Here is a 27,615-nt window from a genome sequence, read left to right as displayed (position 1 = left end):
CATTTTCTCACCTCTTGCTTTCCTCTTCGGCTGTTGTGTGTGTTTCAGGGCTTTGTTTTCAATACATACGTCGGGTGAATCAAGATGATGCTTCCAATGGAATTAAGTGTTTATGACAGGATCAAAAGAAAATCCTATGTAAGATGAGCAACCTCTGATTTAAAACTTAGATATTTTACTTGTTTTATGTCATTCAGTGAAACACAACCCACTGAAAATCATTTGACTTGCTTTTGGTTTTGCATGGCTTGCTATAATTGAACTGTATTTTTTTTTAAACATATTTTCTGTAATTAATATTGTGATATCAATTCCAACTTTAGCCTTATTCACAAACACACTTCTATAAAATGTGCTGTAGAGGCTTCACAGAAAAACAGATTTCAGTACTGTCTGTTCTGAAATTACATTCTGTCTGCATGGCCTTGTGTGGTCATTTAGCTTAGTAGTGTCAAATGTATAAATACTGCAATAGTTAAGTGTTCCTGTGTGTGGAGACCCTGCAGATGTTTTGTGTGTATCTTAGCTTATATGTTAAAAGACAAATCGATTGAAACACTTTCTCTGCAGTTTATTTCCCATCATTTCCTTTATTATAAAAGTGAAGTCTGAAGTTATAATGTGTTAATGTCATTGTCAGTGTTGGTACATTGATTACAAGGGTTACAAACTTAATTTTCATAAAAGTTGTTATTTTGGCAATTTGAATCAGTTGTGATTACAGTATTATGATTCGTAGCACTGTGTTTCCACCTGCGTCTTCCCCCTTTCTAAGTATTCTCCACCTTATCGATTGTCTCCTTGATCCAGTCGACATAGTTCTCTACTTTGGTATAATAACCCTTGAACTCCCTGTCCTTACAGGGGGGACCCCAGGACACGATACCAGCCAGATGAAACGGCCCTGTTCCTGCAGACAACGTTGGTATTACAAACGGACTCCCACCGTCTTTTTGGCAGCTGTCCTTCCCTGTTGCTCCAGCACAGAACATGTTCTCAGTGAAATTCATGGGACTGCCAGTTGGCGTGCGAGGTGTATTCTGACACTGGCTGAGGGGGTAGACCCCGATTTCAGCGTATTTCAGCACACGAGACGTCACGAGGCTTTCCTTCCCTTCTGTCAACCCCCAGCCTGAAACTGTGCCTTGCTCATTTTCCACCAAGCCCCTGTTCACCTCCGGCAGACATATGGGAAGGAGGTTTGGGCCAAAATTCACCCTGGAGGTCAATCTGATAAGAGCAATATCATTGTCATAATTGATGTGTCCCAGAGGAAAATCACCTCTGATGAAGCCAGGATGAATGATGATCCTCTCGCTATCCATGACCACCACATCAGACGATCTAAGTGACATTGTCCTTCCATCTACCAATCCACCATACAGGCGCAAAGAGGTTTCCTCCAACGCCTCCACGACATGAGCAGCTGTGACCGCCCATCGGTCATTGATCAGTGTTGCTCCTCCTCTAGATGGTTCTTTTATGAGAAGTTGCCAAGGTATTTCTCCCAGGTTTGCATTGCGACCTCCCAAAATCCTGCCTGCACTCGCTGGGGCGTTTTCATGCATCCCGCACACTGAAGTACACACACACACACAGATTCATATAATAAATAAAACATGTTCAAATGGTAACTCTTAAATTTACAGGCCGTTAATTACGTTGTAACATTTAGAAATTACCAGGAAATTATCAATTTGAAAAATAGTAATAATAGAGTAAGTAAAATAGAAGCAGAATAGATGGGTTTGGTCAGTAATTCTATGGGAAATAATTATTATAGCAGGTATATAGCCCATGTGTACGGGGTAAAACAGGGATTGTCTCTGGCTACGATTGAGTAATAACGTAATACTTTGGCTGAATACTTTACTGAGAAAGTTACTGAGTACTTTCTCATATTTTAATTGAACAGTCATTTCTTTTATTGCTCATTAGTGATGTTTCACAGCATCATGTTCTACATAATAAATAAAGTTTTCTTTTTTGGGGGGGGATTTTACAAACAGCTTAAGAAGCACTTAGAGGCTCTGTGCTACTGCCAGGATACAGTAAATACCCCTTTGTTTCACCTGTTTCTTCATATTACTACTTGATTAACAGCCTGTAAATTAAAGTTACAATCCAAATACATATATTAATATTGAATAAAATGTGAGAATGTATTTGAAGTTGTACCTGGAGTGCATTTTGGCATCTGTGATGTTCCACTGCTTGATACCCATTTACCACCGGCACTGCAAGTGTATATGTCTGAAAGATCGAAGAGAGGAAACAATAAGTCAGAGAACTTTGCTTGATTTAAGCGAGGGAGATGAATGTGCAAGAGAAAACCTACAATAATCACCGTTTCCTTCCAGTGTGTAGTACTTTGAACTGCACCTCAGCTGGATCTGGCCTTTATACCGAGTGTGTGAGTTTTCTGAGTCCGTCAACTGAAGGATGCCATCTTCTGGGATGTCAGGATGACCACAATTCACAGCTATATGTAAGAAATGTAAAAGAAACTGTTAACAAAACCAAGACGTTCTCCAAGATAACTCATCTAGTCTCCAGCAAACTCCAAATAGCAAATGTTCTTTTCACCACGAAGGCAAAGATAAAGACGCCACAGCACCTCTGGTCTTGAAGTGCAAGGTGAAGCCTTTGTTGGTGCCGAAGCCGTCGGAGGTGAAGCTGATGTTGACACGATGTGAGTGAGTAAGGAAGGGAGACGGGGAGGCGTGTGCCCGCAGAACGGTCCCATAATCCCAGAGGGGGTCTCAATCTGCAGACAAAACAAGGCAATGTGTGAGCCCTGACGTCCTCTCTGCTCCTTTCACTGGGGTGAAACATGCAGATGTATGTGTGTCATCCAACATCAACAGGAAAGATGTAAAATACAGAATAAATCCATGATCTACGTAGCACACAGTAAAATATCTTTTATGCATGACAGGTAGAATCAGGTAAATTGAGATAAACTCAGTCCAGTGGAGGGACTGTGCAAGGAGACATGTGATTGAGGACATCACGGGTACGTTTCATAGCAGCTGTACCCAAAGGAAGATGTTCTTCCAAAATGTGTGACACAGAGATACTGAAATGATCAAAATAGGATGTGAACCTAATATGTGAAATCCACGATTTCGACATTTTAGTCTGTACTTCCTCTTTGTTCGCTGCTCAGTTAAAAGTTAAAGGTTTTCGCAGAAACACGCTTTTATTCACAGTATGTTTTCTGACTCAGCACGTACCCTCAGTGCGTCTATGCATTGACCATCAGGGCTCTGCTCCACATCAAACACCCCAGAGAAGTGCAGCTCCAGCTGCAGGTGGGCCTCCACAGACAGGGTGTACCGACAGTCTGCGTTCTCCGCATACAAACCAGGCCAGGAGGGACTGGATATGTCCCCTTTGTTCAGTCCTGACAGATCTTTGCCACAACTCACTGTGTTGAAGATAAATTAATTGTTATCATTTTAATCAACATTAACACAATCATACGCATCCTTCTTTTCTCATCCTTCTCTTTCTCCACCTCCTGACTCCCTGCTTCTGCTTCCTCTGGTTCGCACTTCATGTTTCAGTTTTGTTCCGTCTTCCTTGACTTGTCTCCACTGTTTCTGTCTGTTGTCTTCTAATAATAATAACTAGGGCTATGTTGTAGCACTAACGGGCCCGAGCACATGCATTTTGAAGCCTGTTGCGGTTAGTGGAGAGAGCGATCAATGACCAAGCGCACATCTCCGCGTTGCATGCTTTTTGCGCACTGCGGCAAGGATAAACGCTTCACTTCCTGCATCCGTCACGTGATGTCGATCCTTGCCTGCTAATTGCTCATTACGGTCCACGCTATCAATTGCACATCACACTGAACATTTTATGTAAATTGAATGATAGTTGTAAAACAAAGCTTATTTCCTGTTGCCAGTAGGTGGCGCCATCAGTATTATTACATACAGACTAATAGATCTGTTCAAGTAGGGGCTCTGATGTAGCGTGAGCAATTTTGTGTTAATTGGACAATGTTACAACTTCATTTTCACACTGATCAGTAGGTGGCGCTATGACCCTGCACTAATATTAATATATGGAGCTGTTCAGGTCAGGATTGTGATCATAGGTCAGTAGTTCGGGGCCGGTTGGATAATGCAGAGTGGATTTACAAAGTACTTCCTGTCTCATGGCGAATCAGTAGGTGGCGCTATGACCCTGAGGAAATATTGACACATAGAGATGTTCAGGCTTGGACTCTGATCATGAGACAGAAGTTTGGTGGTGATAGGACAATGCACAGTGGAGTTATGACATCGTCTCCTTTGGCGAAGGATGAACCTTCGCCACACCTCAATGTTTACACGGTTTGAGGAAATGTCACGATTCTGACCATGATCCAATGACTTGACTGAGCTGTTTTGAGCTGTATATTGTAAAGCAGCCAGGAGCAGTGCATCAAAGTATAAAACATGTTACTTCCTGTCGCCAGCAGGGGGGGCTTTGACGACGAGTTAATATTTACACATGGATCTGATCAGGGCGGGACTGTGAATGTGTGACTGAGGTTTGAGGCTGATAGAACAATGCACAGAGGAGTTATAATAAATCCCTCTTTCTTGGCGATTCATCAAGATTCTACGCCACGCCACGGTCACACCGTGTGACGAAAAAGCGAAATTCGAGACAGTTTTTATCTCCATCTTGTTTAGATGACACTCACCTCAATATGAAGTTGATCTGATGAAAGCCCTACGACAAGTTCGTCAAAGTAAAAAAGTGGAAAATGGCCAAAATGGCGGGCTTCCTGTTGCTTTTTTCCAATTGCACCTCAAGACTTTTTTTTTTGTCTGGTCATGATACACCTGGGCTACGATTTTTGTGAAGATCGGTGAAAGCTAACTGAGGGGCTTTTCCCTCACAACCCTGTACCTTCCCCCCTTTAAAACAGCTCCTGCTCACATGCAGATTTGCGCTGAGCTTCAGTTTGACTCGTCCTTGTACACTTCTCGTGAAATGACCCTGTCAAAATATCCCCCTTCCAATAAGAATTCAAGTATACCACTGACAAATGAAACCATCATTGCAGACGTGTTTGCTTTACTTCTCACGACTGTTGAACAAAGTTCAGCAGATCATTCACCGACTTCGCTCTCCCAAGACCACAAATAAGTCTTTTATGTGAGCAGCTTGTTTTATTTGAACATAGTTGGAGATAGATGTAGTCAATGATGTGCCCTTGATCCTATCTGCATATTGTCCACTTACTGCACATTGGGCCTTCAGTCCAGGTTCCAGCCAGACAGAAAAGTGTATAATTGTGTGATCCCTCTATGCTGTATCCATCTTCACATTCATATTTCACTTCTGTATCTTCAGGAAACAGCTCCTGGTATCCCTGGTCAACGATTACAGCGTGTGCGATTTTAGGGGGCGCCCTGCACGTTTTGATGCTTACTGAAAAAAACACATTTGTCATGGATCAAACAGGCAGTTTGGTTTATGTAGCTTGTGAGAATTCATGGAGTAAGATTTAGACTCTGCACAAAGCTGAAAGACTTACTCTCACACATGGGCAAAGAGGACCACGTCCCATTTATACATTTTGCTGTTGCGATGTTGTCTTTGTGTTCATATCCTTTGTCACATGTGATCCTGATGATGTGTCCCTCCTCGTACCAACCTTCTGAGGCCTCTGTGTATTTTGCATTGGCAATAGTTGGCGGAATGCAGGCTTGTTCCTCTGAAAGAAAAAAGAACCAACCAAAGAATTGTTATCATTTTGATCATGTAGTGGGTGGACTGTTGATGTTTGGACCCCTCATCATCATAGAACATCCTGATAAAATAGAAAAAAATATATAAAATTATTTTTTCAAGGAATATCTCCAGACATTGTCCAAAGTTCCTGATGAGAAGTGTGCAGGTCTGATCCACAGCTCATGAGAGAGCTACGGGCTAAAATTAGGATAAAAAAGGTTTGAGATTGTCAAGTGATGTTCACAAGGATGAATTTTGTAGCAGGGTTTGTATTGTGGGTACAACCTGTGAATGAGAAGACAGTGTCAGTTTATGAATAACATCACTATGCTCATCTTTTTTTTTTGATACTATGAATTTTTACCCGAACCCCTAACCTCTAACCCTAAATGCATTTTATCCATAAATAATATGTCAGTCATTTTGCAAGATACACAAAAATATATACACATTCATACACTACTTTTATATTTCATTAACCTCAGTGTTTTTTAACATTCACAGTCCCTGCGTGACCCTTTAATAACATGAGAGAAGCTTAAACTGTGCATAATGCCTGAGAGTGCTGTGCTGTTCATACCTAATATACAGAGTGATGAGATCACTTAACACCACAAATGATTTAATTTGTGAAAAACGTACCTATGCATCGTGGCGTATGAGACCATGTGCCATGTTGACACACGCTTTCTGCCCACCAACCCTGCACAGCAGGTTTATGTGTGTTTCTACAGGCATAGGTGAGCTTGGAGTCATGAGAATACGTTTCTTTAACAGGGAAGAAATAACCACGGACCAGTGAGGGAGCAGGACAATGCAGAGCTGCACTTTGTGCTGAAACAGAGATAAGCAAGAGAATAATATTTCTTATATTATAATAGGTGTGTGTGTTTAAAAAAATTAATTTAAATGATTCTAGGGGTAAATTTGAGTCTCTTACCATGTAGTGCTCCTGGAAACCAAACCAGAAGAATAAATCCCAAATATCTTGAGCACATTTTGACAATTCTGATGCCTCAGGACGAAGCCCAGTTCAAATCCAAACAAGTTAGTGATTGTTGAGGGTATTTCCCCAAATAGTTAAAGAATGAGGAGTTAACACTTTCTGTGACAGTGACGTGACGCTGTCGCTCTGAAGCCAACGCACAAACCAAACACATGTTCTACAGATCCATACACACTGGAAGACAAACACTGTGGTTGTTTCTTTATTTACTTTTTCTACAAATTGATTTCAGAGACACATGAAGAACACTGACAACTTCTAAAAGAATCAAATGAAATCAACACACCCTATTATAGTGTCAAAACACATAAAGTAATGAAAAATAAAAAATTATAATCATGATAGACTTTGCATATTATGAGTTAAGATCTCATTAAGCAGTAAAGTTATACACTATATCTTAAAGTAACTAATAACAACGAGGGGCTTTAAACATAAAGATTTAATTGTAATTATAGTAATTATTTTAGATTAAGATATAATTATAAATAATACAATTATAGTAATAATAACAAATCATATCCCTAACCCATTATTCAGTATTCAACATTTATGATATTATCTTTACATTGTGATGTTATCTTTCAGAACAAACGTGCATATAAACAAATGAATCTGTTGACGCTGATGATACTGTAACTTTGGTACCTGCATGTTTTAGTCTCAACTTTCATTTGGATTATTTTATGTGTGTAACATTCCAACACTCAGTTGTGTTTTGTTTGTTTACCTCCATGTTTGTTAACACAGAATTTGTTTAAAGAGCAGATTTCAAAATGATTTCCCGGACGGCTGTGAGCAGAGGTCAGCGTTGCAACACAACAAACTCTCTCGGCCCCAACAACAGAGACGAGACGATCTGTACATCGTTATGAATACATGTAGTAAAATGATCACTAATGTCTCAAACAACTTACTCTTCTACATTCATTCTCGCTCATTGTCACATATGTGCTTCTAAAAACACATGTTTAGTCCCCTATGTCACAATTGTTCATTTAAGACAACGGCCGTGTCCCAAATCTCTTACTAATCACTGTTCGCCATTTTGTATTGTCTGCATGTGTTGAGAAGATTTTTATACCCTGTTCGTTGAACTCATTATTTTTGACCCGCATGAGACAAATCTGTGAGTTGTGGTGGTAAAAGCACAAACTGCAGCAAACAAGTGTATTTCTACATATCTACATGAATTGAACCTGCTTTTTAGCTAAAGGTTTTAATACTAAGTGTAAAATAAACATTCAGAATTTACTATGGAAATTCCCCTGGCTGCTGTTCGTCATGAGGATCAGAGAAAATACATCAAGTAGTGTCAACAAGTGTTTCTTTTGCCAATGAGCTCAAGGTTCCCCACATAAAAGTCCTTATAAAGTGAAGTATGGGTTAGTGAATGAGTTGGTGATTTCAGACAGCCAATATGAACTCTGAGCAAGAATTTTTTTTAAAAGTGATTAAACTATAAGCTGGTTGTCGTACGTATTGATCATAAATCATAGGTCATTATTTGACACAGATATGCTTGATCTAGACAAAATAATACCAAGGTTTCTGTTGGAATGTATAGTGGACATTCTATTCAAACTACTGTAGCCATACACTAGCATAGTGTATAAGTAGCATTGATCATGTGCTCCAGTTATGAAGATTTATTTAAGGGTTTATTTTGAAAAGAACACGAACACAACCGGCCGTTGTTCGTTACGTACGGTTTTCAGAAACCAAGAGTCCAGAGTTGTTCCATCAGAGCATTCTGCAATTGTTTTTGCCTTATCGGATCGATGTGCAGCTGAGACCAGCGGGTTTTGTGACATTTACAGAGGAGGCCATGTAAAATTAGATGATGGATGGCTGCATTCAGTTAAGTCAGTTGTTGATGTAAATAGAAAGTCATTTGAAATGGATGCAGATGTGTTGGATAACATCCAAAACACCATTGATAGGGATGGTATTGTAGAAGACGCCTGGTGCGAATTGTGCCCAGAGCAAGAATTGGATCGTTTAGAGTGTGTACAGTTACGTGGAGATGAGAATCAGGTAGTGGAAGAGCACACTGATCTCATTCCAGATTTAGCAGTGACTCTGGAGCAAGTTGCCCATTTAGAAAAGAGAGGTAATGTCATGTGTCGAAATGATGGTGTGGCTTTAATAAGATCTCTGAATGAGACACAGATGTGTATTTTTTTATCAGATTAGGCAGTGGTGCTTAGCTAAGGTAATGGGGGAGAAGCCAGACCCATTACATGTGTTCATTACAGGTGGTGCAGGTACTTTTAAAAGCCATTTACATGCTTGTACCATTCACAGTGCCTTAAGCATTGGGAAGGATGTACGCTTACCGTACATACCTCTAGGTGAAGAGAAGGTGAACTCATTGCGCGCTAAATATTGTAGTTTGCAGATTTTGATCATTGATGAAATTTCCATGGTGAGTGTGATGGCCGCACCAGCAACCACACACACTGAAACTCGGTAACATGGTGGTAACCTCTCTTGATTCCTAATTTGCTTAGTTTGTTTCTTTTTGCACACGCACCCACTTCATTTATTAAATAACTGGACACATTTTGGTTTCATGCAACATACTTCTATCTATTAAATCTTTTCTTCTCTGATAATTAATCAAGTTTTCTTTGAGTTACCAGCTCCTGGGGGTTGCTGCTAGAGTCATCTGGCCATTCATCAAAAGGAGGCCCAGCTGCAGCAGACAACCTTAAATGGCTTTGAGCACTAATTGGACTGCACCATGTCTCGTGTAATCATGGGGAGGGACATTATTTCCTTATTTCGATTGTTAGTTGTTAATCTTTGATTATTGTTTGATATTTATATTTAATTAATTTCCCTTAGTTAATATTATATGGTCTTCTACTGGAGTGTTATGTTGTGGCTGTAGTTTGTTTTCAATGTTAGTATGTCTAAGTCTATCCCCCTGTTTTGTTTTGAGTGGCTTGACCAGCCACCATATATGTTCCCCGGTATCAGTTGAGGGGCAGTTTTTTTGAGGCTGTTAACTGGTCTCCATCTGTTACTGGAGGCTAGTTTTGATTAATTGACCTTTTTACTGGTTGTGAAATTTATCTTTTTATCATTTTTGTAAATGGAAACAAGATTAAAAGACCGGTTGGTCAAATAAACTAATAAAATGAATAATCTGTGGCTCTCTGGTATTCCTGCTTGGTCCCTGACAGTGAGTCATAACCTGTTGGCTTATATCCATGGAAGATTACGTCAGATGAAACAAAGTCGTGATTTTGCTCCATTTGGTAATGTGAGTGTAGTTGTGGTTGGAGATTTATTTCAGTTGCCTCCTGTTAGAGGGAAACCGCTGTATATAGATAATGTAGGTATTGATTTGTGGTCTACTATATTTAAGGTTGTTGGTCTCCGACGAGACCCTGATCTGGACTCAGCTCCACCAAGAGAACGACCACAGCCAGCAGTGGTGCAGCCTGATGATCAGTCGGAGGGTGCTACCGCAGCAGAGGGCGCAGGCGGAAGCTCCAGCCGTCCCTAACCTCTATCCAGACTCCGACCTTGTTGCAGCGGAGGAGGTGGACAGGCTTCCAGCATACACCACTCCATATGTGGCAGCCCATATTCCACGGCAAAATGGAAGGACAATTCATGGCCTAAATGCACCCGCGCAAGCACCGAGGGTGGAAGTGGCTGCAGAAGATGAAACAACTCAGCAGATTTGCAGACCATTGACATTCACTGATAAGGAAGAATCTACCACTTCATTTCACACACAAGTGTTGAGTGGGGGAGTGCAGAAAGCAGGGCAATTTGAAGCTTTTTGCCAGCAGTTTGAACCTACCAGCACTGAACTGCAGAGACTGTTGATGAAGATGGAGATCAGTGAGATGGTGCAAGCAAGCTGCATTGCTTGGGAGTCTGCAAATCTTGGGACAGTTGAATTACATGCTATCCGTGCTGAAAAACTCTTGAACAACAAGAAAAAGAGAATGAGTGCGCAGTTGACAGAGAAACTGCAAATGGCACAGCTGGCGGTGCATCGAAACCAAGTCCAAGGGAATGGTCGCGGATGGAGAGGAAGGGGACGAGGAAGAACTGACGCCTGTTACAAATGTGGCAAAATTGGACATTGGGCAAGGGAGTGCCCTGGGAATGGGAGTGAGAGTGAATCCTTCACTGGGGACAGTGAAGGATTCATCTGGTGCGGACGCTGAGATGGAGAGAGAGTTTCAACCTACACATCACTATCACTATGTCTACTCAGATACTACTGATTTTGTAGTAGACAAGTGTCAGAAGGTTTTACAGCCAACTTTGTGTTGTGAGTGGTGTACTATGTGAATATTTTTGTCCTTTAAGAAAGATTTGTAAACCCCACAGAGAGAAATCACATTTGTGAATTTGAGCAATGCAAATAAACTTTGATTGATTGACTTGATTGAAGTGATGCTGTCTTTTTAATACTAATGTGTGAAGTTGTCGAGCTATTATTTCATGTATCGTAGAAAAAAATCATACGAAATGAATGTGATTATTGAAATTTTATATCTCCATCTTGTTGAGATGACACTAATCGAATTTGAAGTTGATCTGATGAAAGCCCTAAAAGGAGTATGTCAAAGGAAAAATGTCTAAAATGGTCAAAATGGCCACTAAAGCCAAAATGGCGGGCTTCCTGTTTTGTGGGCTTCCTGTTTTGTCTAGCATATCTATCCAAGATACTTTTTTGTTTGTTATGAAAAGACACATGGCCCTACTCAATATGAAGTTGATCTGATGAAAGCCCTGGGACAAGTTCGTCAAAGTAAAAATGTGGAAAATGGCCAAAATGGTCACTAAATCCAAAATGGCGGGCTTCCTGTTTTGTTTTTCCCAATTCACCTCCAGACTTTTTTATGTGTCTGGTCATGATACACGTGTGTCCCGATCTTTGTGAAGATCTGTGAAAGCTAACTGAGGGGCTTTTCCTTAGATGGCGCTGTTGAGCCATTTTGCCACGCCCATTTCAAATCACTCTAGAATACAATTACTTTTTGGGGTTTTGAATTTCCTGCAAACTTTGGTATGAATTTGATGTGTTCCGTAGTGAATACATACTGTTTGGGTCATTTTTGATCCATGTGTGTAAAAGTGATATAGAGTGATATTTTTTTTTATAAAGTAAGAAAGGAAAAAGGAAAATAATAATTTGTGGTAATCACAAACGAGATATATTAATGGATACTTACAATATTAAATGATAAAATACATTTATTTAAAAAAATATAGCAAAGAAACACTCAGCCATGCATGAAATAAAACAGGAAATGAATACGGGTCATTTTTGACCCATGTTGTGCATTAGAATGATTCTATTAAAATAAGGATTTGTGATGATCAAAAACAAGTTAATTAGGATAACCTGAAATACTGAAAGAGGAAATTCATTCACTGCAAAGATATAGCAATTAGAAACTGAGCCGGGTCACTTTGGACCCATGTTGTGTATCAAAGGGTTAATGCCAGGACTGTGTCTTAGCAAAATCAAATGTATGCTCGCTTTCGATTTTTTTTCAGTATTCTATTCTAATGAGAATTACTTGAAACATAAGGAACTATCCAGATTTTTCTTTTAAACAGATCTTATATTTTATAACCCTAATTCAAATTCTTACCACCTCAACCCTCATTTTACCACGAGGGGTAACTGTGTTTTTTTTTTCAGCATTCCTCAAACTTGTTGCTTGCTAATACATTGAAACTCATTTAAACCTATTGTCTTTGTTGCCTTCAAATCTACATCAGTCTGAGAAGACGTCCAACTATCTGCTGTTGATTGGTGTTCAAATCTGACATCGTGGGCTCCCCTCAGAGAAACCTAACCCCAACAACAGCCTTCTAAATTCTTGGATTACATTTCCAGTAGCATGTGTGGGGCTTTGGAACTTGTACAATAGCAGTGTGCACCAATACACCAGTTTGGCTATTCACAGTAACATTTTGCCTTAATTGTCAGTCAAGTTCTGAACCAGTTCTTTTTAAGATTTCTGAGAATTTATTTTTCGATGAACTGCAGGGACTGTATCCACCAGTGTTTTAAAAAATACCCATTCTAAAAAATAAAATACTGAAATAAATACATGGGCAGAAGAGGAAGAGTGGAAAATATAAAACTAAAGGTTAAAAAACAGGATGAAAAGAACATGTCATCATTTATACCACTAAGTGGCAGTAGAGGATGAACTGTTGTAACCTCACTTGAGGAAGTGACACTGGAGCCATGTTTTATACAGTATGTTGAAGAGATCAACTCAATAAAGTGGACAATAAAAACTCAAAATATATTTATTTAAAAAATAAGGAATAGGAAAAAAAGATGTGCCTCAAAAAATACACAAACCTGAACAGGAGAGTGAATGTATGCATCTCATTAGCCCCAGTGTGCTGCTCATTGAGTGGCAGTGACTGGAGTGTTGTTTTTCATGAACATGAACATTTTCTCACCTCTTGCTTTCCTCTTCGGCTGTTGTGTGTGTTTCAGGGCTTTGTTTTCAATACATACGTCGGATGAATCAAGATGATGCTTCCAATGGAATTAAGTGTTTATGACAGGATCAAAAGAAAATCCTATGTAAGATGAGCAACCTCTGATTTAAAACTTAGATATTTTACTTGTTTTATGTCATTCAGTGAAACACAACCCACTGAAAATCATTTGACTTGCTTTTGGTTTTGCATGGCTTGCTATAATTGAACTGTATTTTTTTTAAAACATATTTTCTGTAATTAATATTGTGATATCAATTCCAACTTTAGCCTTATTCACAAACACACTTCTATAAAATGTGCTGTAGAGGCTTCACAGAAAAACAGATTTCAGTACTGCCTGTTCTGAAATTACATTCTGTCTGCATGGCCTTGTGTGGTCATTTAGCTTAGTAGTGTCAAATGTATAAATACTGCAATAGGTAAGTGTTCCTGTGTGTGGAGACCCTGCAGATGTTTTGTGTGTATCTTAGCTTATATGTTAAAAGACAAATCGATTGAAACACTTTCTCTGCAGTTTATTTCCCATCATTTCCTTTATTATAAAAGTGAAGTCTGAAGTTATAATGTGTTAATGTCATTGTGATTGTCAGGGTTGGTACATTGATTACAAGGGTTACAAACTTGATTTTCATAAAAGTTGTTATTTTGGCAATTTGAATCAGTTGTGATTACAGTATTATGATTCGTAGCACTGTGTTTCCACCTGCGTCTTCCCCCTTTCTAAGTATTCTCCACCTTATCGATTGTCTCCTTGATCCAGTCGACATAGTTCTCTACTTTGGTATAATAACCCTTGAACTCCCTGTCCTTACAGGGGGGACCCCAGGACACGATACCAGCCAGATGAAACGGCCCTGTTCCTGCAGACAACGTTGGTATTACAAACGGACTCCCGCTGTCTTTTTGGCAGCTGTCCTTCCCTGTTGCTCCAGCACAGAACATGTTCTCAGTGAAAATCATGGGACTGCCAGTTGGCGTGCGAGGTGTATTCTGACACTGGCTGAGGGAGTAGACCCCGATTTCAGCGTATTTCAGCACACGAGACGTCACAAGGCTTTCCTTCCCTTCTGTCAACCCCCAGCCTGAAACTGTGCCTTGTTCATTTTCCACCAAGCCCCTGTTCACCTCCGGCAGACATATGGGAAGGAGGTTTGGGCCAAAATTCACCCTGGAGGTCAATCTGATCAGAGCAATATCATTGTCATAATTGATGCGTCCCAGAGGAAAATCACCTCTGGTGTAGCCAGGATGAATGATGATCCTCTCGCTATCCATGACCACCACATCAGACGATCTAAGTGACATTGTCCTTCCATCTACCAATCCACCATACAGGCGCAAAGAGGTTTCCTCCAACGCCTCCACGACATGAGCAGCTGTGACGGCCCATCGGTCATTGATCAGTGTTGCTCCTCCTCTAGATGGTTCTTTTATGAGAAGTTGCCAAGGTATTTCTCCCAGGTTTGCATTGCGACCTCCCAAAATCCTGCCTGCACTCGCTGGGGCGTTTTCATGCATCCCGCACACTGAAGTACACACACACAGATTCATATAATAAAGAAAACATGTTCAAATGGTAACTCTTAAATTTACAGGCCGTTAATTACGTTGTAACATGAAGAAATTACCAGGTAATTACAAATTTGAAAAATAGTAATAATAGAGTAAGTAAAATAGAAGCAGAATAGATGGGTTTCGTCAGTAATTCTATGGGAAATAATTGTTATTATAGCAGCAATATAGCCCATGTGTACGGGGTAAAACAGGGATTGTCTCTGGCTACGATTGAGTAATAACGTAATACTTTGGCAGTGACTGAGTACTTTCTCATATTTTAATTGAACAGCCATTTCTTTTATTGCTCATTAGTGATGTTTCACAGCATCATGTTCTACATAAATAAAGTTTTCTTTTTTCGGGGGGGATTTTAAGCTTAAGAAGCACTTAGAGGCTCTGTGCTACTGCCAGGATACAGTAAATACCCCTTTGTTTCACCTGTTTCTTCATATTACTACGTGATTAACAGCCTGTAAATTAAAGGGTTACAATCCAAATACATAAATTAATATTGCATAAAATGTGAGAAATGTATTTGAAGTTGTACCTGGAGTGCATTTTGGCATCTGTGATGTTCCACTGCTTGATACCCATTTACCACCGGCACTGCAAGTGTATTTGTCTGAAAGATCGAAGAGAGGAAACAATAAGTCAGAGAACTTTGCTTGATTTAAGCGAGGGAGATGAATGTGCAAGAGAAAACCTCCAATAATCACCGTTTCCTTCCAGTGTGTAGTACTGTGAACTGCACCTCAGCTGGATCTGGCCTTTATACCGAGTGTGTGTGTTTTCTGAGTCCGTCAACTGAAGGATGCCATCTTCTGGGATGTCAGGATGACCACAATTCACAGCTATATGTAAGAAATGTAAAAGAAACTGTTAACAAAACCAAGACGTACTCCAAGATAACTCACTTTTATAAGAAAGATGTCTGACTCACGTTCACAGGGGTAACTAGGGGCCCAGATGCCTGTACTCTGGCACGTCGTCTCATACTGCAATGACAGCTTCAGGTGGCCTTGCTACATCGTGAAAATAAAACTTGATCATCTGAACACTTCTTTTAAATGTTTACCTCAAATATAGAGCTATTAAAGGTTCTTGTTCACTCACAGTATTCACAATATGGCCAAGATCACAGGCTACTGTCACTGTCTGACCCGGTTGATACTCTGGTTGCTGAGGAGTCACAGTGGAGTGGGAGGTGGCCACTGCTTGACAGACCTTTCCTGCGATGAACATGTCAGAGAGCGAATTAGTGACGAGTCTCCAGCAAACTTCAAATAGCAAATGTTCTTTTCACCACGAAGGCAAAGATAAAGACGCCACAGCACCTCTGGTCTTGAAGTGCAAGGTGAAGCCTTTGTTGGTGCCGAAGCCGTCGGAGGTGAAGCTGATGTTGACACGATGTGAGTGAGTAAGGAAGGGAGACGGGGGAGGCGTGTGCCCGCAGAACGGTCCCATAATCCCAGAGGGGGTCTCAATCTGCAGACAAAACAAGGCAATGTGTGAGCCCTGACGTCCTCTCTGCTCCTTTCACTGGGGTGAAACATGCAGATGTATGTGTGTCATCCAACATCAACAGGAAAGATGTAAAATACAGAATAAATCCATGATCTACGTAGCACACAGTAAAATATCTTTTATGCATGACAGGTAGAATCAGGTAAATTGAGATAAACTCAGTCCAGTGGAGGGACTGTGCAAGGAGACATGTGATTGAGGACATCACGGGTACGTTTCATAGCAGCTGTACCCAAAGGAAGACGTTCTTCCAAAATGTGTGACACAGAGATACTGAAATGATCAAAATAGGATGTGAACCTAATATGTGAAATCCACGATTTCGACATTTTAGTCTGTACTTCCTCTTTGTTCGCTGCTCAGTTAAAAGTTAAAGGTTTTCGCAGAAACACGCTTTTATTCACAGTATGTTTTCTGACTCAGCACGTACCCTCAGTGCGTCTATGCATTGACCATCAGGGCTCTGCTCCACATCAAACACCCCAGAGAAGTGCAGCTCCAGCTGCAGGTGGGCCTCCACAGACAGGGTGTACCGACAGTCTGCGTTCTCCGCATACAAACCAGGCCAGGAGGGACTGGATATGTCCCCTTTGTTCAGTCCTGACAGATCTTTGCCACAACTCACTGTGTTGAAGATAAATTAATTGTTATCATCATTTGAATCGACATTAACACAATCATACGCATCCTTCTTTTCTCATCCTTCTCTTTCTCCACCTCCTGACTCCCTGCTTCTGCTTCCTCTGGTTCGCACTTCATGTTTCAGTTTTGTTCCGTCTTCCTTGACTTGTCTCCACTGTTTCTGTCTGTTGTCTTCTTATAAAAATAATAATAATAATAATAATAATAATAATAATAATAATAATAATCAGAATAAGGTTATTTGCACCAGTGCAAGTGTGGTTGTCCGTGCCCAGGTGGTAACCATGGCGACAGGAGCATCTGTACCGTCCGATGATGTTGTGGCAGAACTGGCTGCATTCGTTTTCTGGGTCTTCCTCACATTCGTCAAAGTCTGAAAGAATAAATTGACTAAAGGTCAAATGTAGAAAATACAGAGAGATTACACAACACTTTAATTATTTGATACACATCTTACAGTGATTCCACAGCCATACTGATAATTGCAGGCTATTTAATCTTTGTGTTAAAGGTCAACACTGGACAGCTTTATCCAAACATGACAGTTAGTCAGTCTCAGCAGAATAAAACCAGAGGTTTTCCTTTTTCATTTGGAACTGACACTATATATTCAAGTATAAAGGTATTACGTACAAACTGCATGAAGTACATTTACAAATGTGATTGTAAAGCACAATATTTTATTGTTTTTTGTAGAGATACCAGCATAACAAATACAAAATATGCCTGGTCAGACATCGGCGAGTACGTAAATCTATGTACACACACAAAGTAAACTCTCCAAACGGGGACAATTTAAAAAACACACTAAAATACAATGGACTTTGGTTGGAAGGACACAACTGGAACTTGGATTTCTTTCTCTGCGTCTCACCTTTCACACTGTAAAAGCCTTTGAAGCCTCTGTGCCTCTTGATGTTTGAGTAGTCCGAGTGGAAAGAGAGAGAGAGACAGCCGCCCGGGTAGGAGACGAGCGAGGGATTTACCACGGACTGGAGCTCCTTAAAGTCCCTTTGGCCACACAGAACAGAAATCAGGTTTCCATTTGAAAAGACCTAGAATTAAGAGACGGCAGATGAAATCATAAAATTAGAGGGTGTAATCGCAGACGTCTTCATTTATTTATGAGAATTTTGACTTCATCTTGACCCCTGACCTTCACGGCATCGTTTTCACAGTCCTGGCTGTCCTCCAGGTCCAGGTGGACGATCCTGATGGAGAGGGTGTAACCTTCGCTGGCACACCTGCTCCAGTTCATACTGGCGTGGGGCTGGTATCCAATGGGATACCCCGGAGACTCCACCCATCCCAGCAGCATGCAGCGGGCCGGGTGGGAGAGAAGAAGAAGCAGGAGACTGGAGGGATGTAAAGAAAATTTCACGGAGAAAGGGAGAAGGTGTGAAGAGCATAAAGTCAGGAAAGAAAACGTTAGTGTAGAATTTAAAGTGAGGGACAGAGAAAGTTAACCGCACATCAAACAAACATAAACAAAACCATAACGCAACTGGAAAAGCAGCCAGAAGAGCGCAAACCTTCGTCATGGCCCAACATACTCCTGAAATTCAACCTCCAAATTGCACACACTCATAGATATAAGTTCCCTAAATATTCTCTGGGAAATTGGTGAAAGTGTCAAAAAATAAAATAATCACAATGTCTCGCAATGTTAAAGAAAGAGAAACCAAATTCCTGGATCTGCCCCCTGATCCATATCTGCACCAACATTGAGAGGCTTCTCCCGTGACCCAAACTGCATTCTTCCACAAAGATTTGTGAACAGTTTTGAGTCACGCTGCTAAATAACAGACGGGCGAACAAACGTGGCTGAAAACATAACCTTAACAACATGCAAGTACTCAGAGTCTATCGCAAAACCAGTATGATTCAGTAAGCATCTGTTCTATATTATTCAAATATAATATATGACACCCACCTCAATCTTAACATTGTGATCCCATCAAATCTCTTCTCAAATAAAAGACTACCTCAACATTTCACCTTCCCCTTTTCATATTCATTTAATTTCCATCTCTCCTACTGGCCCGCTGTCCCCTTCCTGTCTCAATCACATTTTGCATCCATAAGCATTTATAAATCTATTCGTAGATTGTTTTGTGCGTTTGCAGTGAGGAGGGAGGGAGTTGGCATTTGCAGCGAAGCAGACCGCCGAGCCCAAAAACTTTTCAGATGCAGTCTCTCTCTGCGATTTTGGCTCAATAACTTTCCTGCTCCGTGAGTCAAAGGTTCAGCTGAAACAATGGAGATGGAGTTTAAGGAAAGGGTGTGCTGAAGACAGGAAACGTCCTATTGTGCTGCAGCTATGGAAACACACACACACACACACACACACACACACACACACACACACACACACACACACACACACACACACACACACAGTCATCTCTCCATGACATCAGATGACATAACTTTGACATATATTGATTTCCTGGAGGCTTACCGTAATCTTAACCATAGTTAAGGCCATGGTTAACCCTAACCCAGTACTTTCCTAACACTTAACCTAACCTTAACCTAACCTTAACCTTAACCTAATCTAACTTAAACCTAAACCAAACCTAACCTTAAAATTGTCTTCACCTTAAAATGTGATGATTTACATACATTTACATACACACGCACACACAATCTCACAGTAAGAGGGCTAGGGCAGGAAGGAAGTGAGGAGAGACAGAGAGAGAGAGACAGAGAGAGAGAGAGAGAGAGAGAGAGAGAGAGAGAGAGAGAGAGAGAGAGAGAGAGAGAGAGAGAGAGAGAGAGAGAGAGAGACAGAGAGACAGAGAGAGATGGAGGGGGAAAACAGCAGATGAGGGTCACTGGGGTTTTCCACCGTGTAGGATCAGAGAAGACATGAGAAGTAGGTAAGACAGAGAACAGGGGAAACACAGTAGTCACAGAGAGAGAGAGAGATTATACGGCAGGAAGAGAGTGGCGACAGAAGATCACGAGCACTGAATGAGTGCAGAAGAAGAAGTGAAGCAGAGGTTTCACTGATCGGCGACAACATAAACATCAGAGGTCTGGAGCAGGCTTCGAGTGTGTAGGCACACATTCGACTTTTCACACACAGGAGGTGGGCCAGTCAAATGGGCTGCAAATGATTGAGATGAACTGCCCAACTGAGGACAAGTACCTAAAAGATGGAAGATGCTGTGATCGCTGTCCTGCAGGTCAGTCACTAACTTTTCTTTTCTCTTTGGACGATGAACATATTTATAGGTCTGTGTAAACCATGCAGCAGAGCCCGCTGTGTGTCTGATCTGTAAAACTATATTCAGCTTTTCTCTGCACCTCATATTCTGTATTAACGTCACCGTCTCTACGTCACACTTCTCATCAGGGACGTATATGCAGGCTGGTTGTGACGGCACAAAGGGGACTAAGTGTGATAAATGTCGACATGGGTATTACATGGCCACTAAAAATCACATGAAGGATTGTCAACGCTGCAAAGAGTGCAGTTCCAGTAAGTCATTCACTGTTGTATTTACACACACACACACACATACACACACACACACACACACACACACACACACACACACACACACACACACACACACACACACACACACACACACACACACACACACACACACACACACACACACACACACACACAATGTTTCTGTCATCATGCAAAACAAAAGCATAGTGTCTTTCCTCCACCCTCCTTGCCCAAACTCGATTGAAATAAATCAATTAAATATACTTAATTTATTGTGTAAGTCTAGCTCTGTTGACTCACATTTCGAAGGCAGCAAAGGAGCCAATGTTTTCGGGCAGGCAGGTCGGTTAGTGACAGACAGGCCAGCGAGTCATTTCAATCAGATTTCGAATGAAATGATTGGTCGTGTTTTTTACAATCCTGAAAAGGCAACAGACAAAAGCTTTTTCAGATTACTTTGTTTATTGATCCTGACATGAAGAGGATTTCAAACAATAAGATGAAAAGTGTTTCAGAAACAAATGACCAACCCTTCCTTTAACTTTATCTGTGTAGCCAAACATTACAAGTCATTCTCAGAAGACTTTACAACATCCATCCATTATCTACACTGCTTGTCCTTTGAGAGGGATTTTATGACATGTAGAAATTTTTTCCCAAGGATGGATGATTCATATTATTTAATGGGGCTGCTAGACACAGGCCCAGGGGCCCCAGAGGTCAGGGGTCTTTCCTGGACCAGAACCTCTGTGCGAAAGTAATAAAACCACTACTAGAACGGAAATATTTTTGAAATCACAACAGCAATATTCACATCACAGGAGCTTAGCAACAGCTAAGGTAAAATGTGTTATAAATAATGAATGGTGGTGCAACAGAGATGCTCCGACATACAAAGCACACTCTCAAGACATAAGAGAACAAGGTAGTTTGATGTAGAAACCAGAAAAAAATCACATCGTCATACTTTTTATACAAATATTTCATAAATCAGCCCTGGATGCAAAACAACTACAGAGACACAAAACACATGAAACTGATTCACAACAAGCATAAAAAGACACAAAGAAGGTACAAACCAGCTTCATAGACAAAACAGCCCCACAATAGAAGAGACACAAAATAACCACAACGACTCATGAAACAACCAGGGGAAACACAACATTTTTTCATCATCAACACCCATGGATTTTTATCTCTGACATTTGTGAGAATAGGCATTTTTCCACATTTTCCATATATGCGCTCCACTGAGTCCCATTCGCGTTTACCTTTTACTTTCACCAGAAAGACATTTAGGAGAACAGAGGACTGGTCTGTCTTCAACAGCCAACACTCTTTAACTTTAACACACTGTTAAGGTTTCTCTGTGACACTTTCAGACAACAACCAGAGGAATTCCAAAGACTGTTCAGCTGCAGAGGACACGGAGTGCGAGTGTGAGACTGGTTTCTACTGTAGTAATGACAAGTGTGAGCACTGCCAGCCAGTGACCCAGTGTCCTGTGGGTGAAGGAGTGCGGGTTCCAGGTGGGGAAAATAAATAACCATAAACCTTAGCGAGCATTTGCATCATTTCATACAGTACAGCACTAAGTGTCAGTGGAAATGACACCACGTCTTATTCCCTCCTGCAGCCAATCACACCAATGATACCATCTGTGCTCCTTGTGAGGAGGGGACCTACAGCAACGTAACAGATTTCATCTCACGCTGTAAAACACACACCAGGTAGGACGTTGTCTCCTCTCTTACTAATTTCACTTATTATATCGTATTGGTCTTTTTATACATCCCTGAGAGAAACATGCCCGATTTAACAACACTTTTCGTTTGTCATTTCCAGATGTCGGGAATTAGGCAGAGAGCTGATATTTCAGGGAACCCAAACAACCGATTCCATCTGCAGTGACGTTTTACCTCGTAAGTCCACAGTTCTAACGCCATAATATTGTTTCTTCTCTTCAGATCTCAACATCTTTTTGGTTTGGAAAGGAAATGAATTTGTGCAGTGTGGCGTATGTTCCTTTTCTAAGAGACTCCTGTTGAGTTATTGACTGAGTTCCTGTTGACCCTCAGTTCCTATCGGTCATATGAGCAGGTTACTGAGAGAGGAAGTAGAAGTGAGACGGATCTCAAATCTGTGCGAAGCAAAAGATTCATGTGATGCACTCGATGGAGTTAAAGAGGATTCACACTGATGCTTCATGAGAGGAGTATAATGAACCAGAACAGTCCCTTTATGAAACAACATTTAAATTCACTAGATCCGGATTTTTATTTGGATCTCATGGATATCAAGATCTATGAATTATTTTCTGAGAAATCAATGAAACTGCTCAATTTTCAAAAAAAGTGACAAAAATCCTGGATAATAGTTAATAGAGGTAATAAACACTTATGATGTCCGTCCATATCGGATGCAATATCTATACTGTTTATCTTTTGAGGGTCGTGGGGGAGCTGGAGCCGATCCCAGTTGATATTGGACGAGAGGGGATATCATATTCTCCACACAGAAAGACCCCAGCCTATAAGATTAAATAACATTAGATCACATAACACTGTGTTAAATCGCTTCACAGGGGAAAGAGTGTGGTTTTCATACAACCACAATTTACCAGTAACTCAACAAAATAGAAACTGAATGAGCACTCGTTGCTGAGGAAAATGCATAAAGCTTTTTTTTTGTCATTTCCAAGTCCTTTTGATTATATACAGAGGAAACAAGCAATATTTTGCTAAACACTCGCTTCCTCTCAACATTCACCAGAAGTTACAGTTTATCGTGTTGTCTCTCGTCCTCAGGTTGTTCCTGGATGCTGCCCGCAGGCCTGTGGTCAGGACTCTTGTTGACGGCACTTGTCCTGCTCGCTGTTGTCGTCTGCTGGAGGGCAAAGCGCAAATCGCTCAGAGCAGGTGTGTGCAAAGCGTCACGTATCGCTAGTTTTGTCACCTTTGTTCTCGTACTTTTAAAAGAAAGAAAAAAGTCTTCCTGACAAAGCGGTGTTCAGACACAAAGGCCATAACTACACATGCTGTCAGCCACAACTGTGACATGCATTAAGTCACATAATCAGCCACTGCTCGTGTATCCCCCCTCCCACTGTTTCCTGTACAGTGAATATGAAAACAATAAAACTCTAAATGAGATCAAATTCAATTTACACAGCACATTTTCTCATATTATTGGGAATAAAGTGTTGCCTTGGGTTATATTTCGGCGCAAAAGCAGAACATTTAGGTTTTATTTCGCAGCCGTGTAACGTGATGTTAGACGAGCCTGTTATGAGCGTGACTAACTGAAAGGGGGAAACCACATCCTGTACATATTCAGCCTGACACACTTATTGGGCAAAATGTGACGCACACTTCACAGACAGCCAACTCATAATGAGAAACAATTTGTGCGAAAGTGGCACAGTCCCACAATTGAATGTTGTTCGCTGACGTGCTTGCTGTGAATTACTGTATTTCCAGTGAAGCAATGTGCCAACACTGGAATTTACACATGAAATACGATACAAGTGTGGGGTTCTGTCAGTAATGACCACGAACCACCTAAAGGGCTCCTGAGTTTCTCACGTCTTGAGGCTGTTGCTCACTTTCACCCCTTTTCGACCAAGTTGAACCTGGTTCTGAGTTGGTTCAACTTTAAAGAACCAGTTTGTTTTTCCACAAGCTAGAGCCGCCATAGAGCTGCGTCATCACGCCACGGTATACGTCTCTGATTTCCCTGCAACACAAGCCTGGACATCAAGAACAGCATCAACAAAAGCTACACTCCAGCTTCTCTTTTCAGTTTTGTTTAAAAATATATTCTTTTCTATCTTTGCAGACTACACAAGCTCTGTTTATTTTTCTAATGGTATAACAATCACGACCCCAGCCACTGACACGTAAGGTTTTTTTTCTGCCAGACCAGCAAATTGTTGGCAACCACAAAGTATACTTAGGCCCAAAAAAATTCCATGGCTGTTTGACCACATGAACGACTGAAAAGTGTGTTGTTCTGCGGGGGAACAACAATATACTTACACATTGGAATCTGTTGCAGCCTGATGAGTCAAATCCGACTTGAGCCTCGTCCTCTGGAAACTTTCTCAAGTCAGCAGGACACGATTCTTTAATAGCAAGCACAACATTTTCAGTTTAGACTTAATACATATTTTCATTGGAGCACCTCTGATGTGATAAGGTGGCATATTCAGTGGCTTTGAGAATAAAAGCTAAAGGCACCTTCACCAGGGAATAACCGAACAGCCTGTTCCTGCTGACCTGAGGGATCCTAACCCTAACCCTCGCAAGCAACTCAGACAAATTCAGCGGTTTCAGACCATGTAGGGCCTTTAAAAATAAGCTACACTATATGACACTCAAAAGATAAAAAGCTTTTTCAGTTTGTCTTTTCTTTAGCATGTTATGTACGGTTGTCATGGATGTAAAAGGTCTGTAAAGCCCCATATTTGCATAATGCACACCGAATGGAGGCCAACATTTCCTACGCACTCTGAGCTGCTGACTAGGGGAGCGATGTATATGTTTTTTGTACATTAGAGCATGTTAACCATTTCAAGTAATAACCCAAAATAAAGTCATGAACCTAAATATTAGTCACCTTCAAAGAAAATCCCTTTAACACAAGTCACACTGAGCTGTGGTACATTTGAATTTTACAGCTTTATTATTTAAGAAGTATGAAAAGTTCTGCAGTGTATGAGGACCACATCGGAAAGCATACCGGTGCTAAAAGCCGTGTCTGCTCGAGCCCGATCAGAGTTACCATTCAGACAGAAGTTGTTAACCTGCAGTTTACTTGACATGTTTGACCTTTCTGCAACAATTTATCATGGCTATAATAGGTATCGCCTGCCTTTTCTGTGTGAAAGTCAGGTCAAATGATCCCGTTACGGCGGAGGTGGTTCCCACAGTACTGGTGACGTCGCTGGATCTGTCTTTACCGTCCACAGAGCAGAACGGCCACTGCCAAGAGAGCTGTGTCGCGGAGGAGTGCAAGTTACCACTTTACAGGACAGGTGATAAATCCTTGAGCACGACTGCATGCACATACACACCAGATTTACAGCTTTCAATCTACTAAGTCCTTTTCCATCACAAAAGGCCAAAAGGGTGACTGACCTGCTTGTTTAGATACGTGCAATAATGATGAGGATGATAAGGCGTCCACTTGTTCCCAATAATATGTGATTTATTTACTTACAGTCCGGTGGGTTTTAAATCCAACTAAGTGCATCACCTTCCTATTTTACAAACATAAACCAAAACCAATCAAATCCCATCGGATTATATTACCTTGAGCTCTATTTACAGCGGCACCGTTTCCTCCAGCTGGTGGGAGGGACACAAAACAAAAACTAAAATGGTTGTTACTATTAAAGATGTCGATAAGAGAGAGAAGATGGGGTATGACACACTTCACTTGAAACCCTGAGCCCCAAAATGTACACACTAATAGATCACATACGTAAATCCTGCAGCCATGTGTGGACTCATTGTTATGATTATGCACAGACCTTTTTGAAGATTTAAGATATACATATGGGAAACACATTAAAGGTTCAGTTTGTGGAATTTAGTGACATCTAGTGGTGAAGTTGCATGTTGCAGCTGAATACCTCTCTCCTTACCCTCCCCTTCCAAACATGAAAGAGAACATGTGGTAACTTCATTTGTCATAAAAACTCAAAAGGTGTTTAGTTTGTCCACTTTGGGCTACTGTAAAAAAAAAAACATGGCAGCCTCCATAGAGAGGATTCGCTCCCGGTGTAAATATAAAGTATGTAAGTATAAAAAGGCTCATTCTAGGGTAAACAGTTTTTTCAATTTAGATGAAACACACTAGTGAAAACATCACTAAGATTATTTTATTTTCAATTTCTGCCAATAAATCCCTTTCACCTAAATCTTACACACTGGACCTTTAAAGAGAAATCAGAATATAAAAGTTAAGAGGACATAAATACACAGTTACACCAAACACATCCACCTTGTTCCTTTCATTTGTCTCCCATTCGTATATCAGAGTGAGAAGTATATTCCTCTCTTCAGCACTAGTCTGTTTCAATCTCCCATGTCCATAAGGTCTTTCGGCTTCACTATGACTCCAACACCTCACACCTCAATAAAGTGCAAACTGGGTTTCAGACGGCAGTGTGACATTACTGTGAAGGATGGTCACACGGAATATTGATTTTCCTCCTCCCCCTCCGCAGATGAAACCCTGGTCAGCTGCGATGTGGAAAGCAGCCTCCCCATAACCCTGCTGAAGGTCTCGGCTTCATTTGTTGAATCCAGTCCCAACCCTGGAGCTGCAGGATATCGCACCAGCAACTTCCACAGGACCCACTCAGAGCCCCAGGAGGACGAGTGGTGTGGCACATAACGGAGTAAAAGTTCTCGTAACAGCATGGAGGGAGTTTAGAGTCACTCTCTGGCTCGGAGATGCTGTAACTTAAAAAAAACAAAAAACAAACTTAAACCGTAACTATTTATACCAACAAGAAACAAAGAGTATAGGCTTTTACTTTGTGGAGATAAGGGTCGCTGATTGTTTATCGCCCCCTGCAGGACTTTCTTGAGAACTCCAATTCTTGTGACGTGACATTTTTTACAGTGAAGCTATGAGCTAAAAATCCTGACATCAAGTAACTGACAGATTTATCACATGTGCAGATTTAACTTAAGCTAAAAGCAAACACTGGTGCAGCTCTTTACTTTGACTGGAGCTTCACACTGAAAGAGGTCTTAAGCTACAGCTCAGTGTGGTCTCTATTAAGGGATATGTCTTGTTATTGTTTAATATTTTTCTTATCAACAAACCACCAAAACCGAACAAAAACTAATCCTACAAAAATTTTCGCTGTAGTCAAATTATATATGGTATTCCTCATTACCGCAATATTTTGCCTCATTACCGCAATATTTTAGCTTAATTTCTGGGCAGTGGGAGGAAGTGGAGACCCGGCGTCCATCGATGAAGTCTATGCATCTCACAAGCATGATAACAAAAATTCTAAAATCATTTATCTGTTGTTGGGTTTAGACTTTTCATGGAACTTGTCGACAGTAAAATATAAAATTTTACATTTCTGCATTATCCTTTCATGTAAAGTATGTTTTTGTAATGTTGCTTTAATCTAATTTAACTTATTTTG

The 27,615-nt window shown here is 40.8% G+C and overlaps 4 protein-coding genes across 6 annotated transcripts; 1 reads left to right on the top strand and 3 right to left on the bottom strand.

The window, feature by feature from the left end:
- Nucleotides 1–615: 615 nt before the first annotated feature.
- On the bottom strand, nucleotides 616–3,562 carry c1s.2 (complement component 1, s subcomponent .2). Its single transcript, XM_034610163.1, is given in 6 exon segments — nucleotides 616–1,576; nucleotides 2,179–2,253; nucleotides 2,348–2,719; nucleotides 2,722–2,767; nucleotides 3,237–3,442; nucleotides 3,487–3,562. Coding segments are annotated over 6 exon segments (1,581 nt in total). The 3' UTR covers nucleotides 616–770.
- Nucleotides 3,563–4,443: 881 nt separating this feature from the next.
- Nucleotides 4,444–6,811, bottom strand: LOC117776836 (complement factor H-related protein 1-like). The gene is made up of 4 exons (XM_034611178.1): nucleotides 6,677–6,811; nucleotides 6,379–6,570; nucleotides 5,540–5,719; nucleotides 4,444–5,433 (listed from the first exon to the last, which is right to left on the bottom strand). The coding sequence occupies exons 1-4, from the start codon at nucleotides 6,732–6,734 to the stop codon at nucleotides 5,222–5,224; spliced, it is 642 nt and encodes a 213-aa protein (XP_034467069.1). The 5' UTR covers nucleotides 6,735–6,811; the 3' UTR covers nucleotides 4,444–5,221.
- Nucleotides 6,812–13,743: 6,932 nt separating this feature from the next.
- LOC117776781 (complement C1s subcomponent-like) lies at nucleotides 13,744–19,301 on the bottom strand. Its single transcript, XM_034611047.1, has 11 exons — nucleotides 18,906–19,301; nucleotides 18,129–18,327; nucleotides 17,847–18,027; nucleotides 17,220–17,345; nucleotides 16,761–16,954; nucleotides 16,141–16,291; nucleotides 15,920–16,035; nucleotides 15,747–15,828; nucleotides 15,523–15,657; nucleotides 15,354–15,428; nucleotides 13,744–14,775 (listed from the first exon to the last, which is right to left on the bottom strand). The coding sequence occupies exons 1-11, from the start codon at nucleotides 18,917–18,919 to the stop codon at nucleotides 13,970–13,972; spliced, it is 2,079 nt and encodes a 692-aa protein (XP_034466938.1). The 5' UTR covers nucleotides 18,920–19,301; the 3' UTR covers nucleotides 13,744–13,969.
- Nucleotides 19,302–19,720: 419 nt separating this feature from the next.
- LOC117776820 (tumor necrosis factor receptor superfamily member 5) lies at nucleotides 19,721–27,362 on the top strand. 3 transcript variants are annotated; one of them, XM_034611146.1, is made up of 9 exons: nucleotides 19,721–20,163; nucleotides 20,334–20,459; nucleotides 21,824–21,970; nucleotides 22,078–22,171; nucleotides 22,287–22,363; nucleotides 23,249–23,359; nucleotides 25,303–25,476; nucleotides 26,674–26,867; nucleotides 26,915–27,362. In XM_034611146.1, the coding sequence occupies exons 1-8, from the start codon at nucleotides 20,091–20,093 to the stop codon at nucleotides 26,841–26,843; spliced, it is 972 nt and encodes a 323-aa protein (XP_034467037.1). In that variant the 5' UTR covers nucleotides 19,721–20,090; the 3' UTR covers nucleotides 26,844–26,867; nucleotides 26,915–27,362. The 3 variants fall into 3 exon arrangements, with proteins under 3 accessions (XP_034467037.1, XP_034467036.1, XP_034467038.1); XM_034611145.1 differs by lacking the exon at nucleotides 26,915–27,362 and having other exon boundaries at nucleotides 26,674–26,868; XM_034611147.1 differs by lacking the exon at nucleotides 26,915–27,362 and having other exon boundaries at nucleotides 19,725–20,163; nucleotides 25,330–25,476; nucleotides 26,674–26,868.
- Nucleotides 27,363–27,615: the final 253 nt, after the last annotated feature.

Source organism: Hippoglossus hippoglossus, chromosome 16 (genome assembly GCF_009819705.1).
Source record: "Hippoglossus hippoglossus isolate fHipHip1 chromosome 16, fHipHip1.pri, whole genome shotgun sequence".
NCBI classification, from domain to species: domain Eukaryota; kingdom Metazoa; phylum Chordata; class Actinopteri; order Pleuronectiformes; family Pleuronectidae; genus Hippoglossus; species Hippoglossus hippoglossus.
The sequence above is the reverse complement of the archived record's forward strand: the minus strand, read 5'-3'. Positions and strand labels throughout refer to the sequence as shown.

Excerpts from the sequence above, each read along its gene's own strand:
- LOC117776781 (XM_034611047.1), bottom strand. Across the intron at positions 17,346-17,846 it reads AGGCTTTTACAGTGTGAAAG|ACTTTGACGAATGTGAGGAA; the intron begins GTGAGACGCAGA and ends TTATTCTTTCAG. Across the intron at positions 16,292-16,760 it reads AATGCATAGACGCACTGAGG|ATTGAGACCCCCTCTGGGAT; the intron begins GTACGTGCTGAG and ends TTTTGTCTGCAG.
- LOC117776820 (XM_034611146.1), top strand. The coding sequence starts at position 20,091 with ATGATTGAGATGAACTGCCCAACTGAGGACAAGTACCTAAAAGATGGA. Across the intron at positions 20,460-21,823 it reads CTGCAAAGAGTGCAGTTCCA|ACAACAACCAGAGGAATTCC; the intron begins GTAAGTCATTCA and ends TGACACTTTCAG. Across the intron at positions 21,971-22,077 it reads TGAAGGAGTGCGGGTTCCAG|CCAATCACACCAATGATACC; the intron begins GTGGGGAAAATA and ends TCCCTCCTGCAG.
- LOC117776836 (XM_034611178.1), bottom strand. The coding sequence starts at position 6,734 with ATGTGCTCAAGATATTTGGGATTTATTCTTCTGGTTTGGTTTCCAGGA. Across the intron at positions 6,571-6,676 it reads GTTTCCAGGAGCACTACATG|CACAAAGTGCAGCTCTGCAT; the intron begins GTAAGAGACTCA and ends TCTCTGTTTCAG. Across the intron at positions 5,720-6,378 it reads TCATACGCCACGATGCATAG|AGGAACAAGCCTGCATTCCG; the intron begins GTACGTTTTTCA and ends TTTTTCTTTCAG.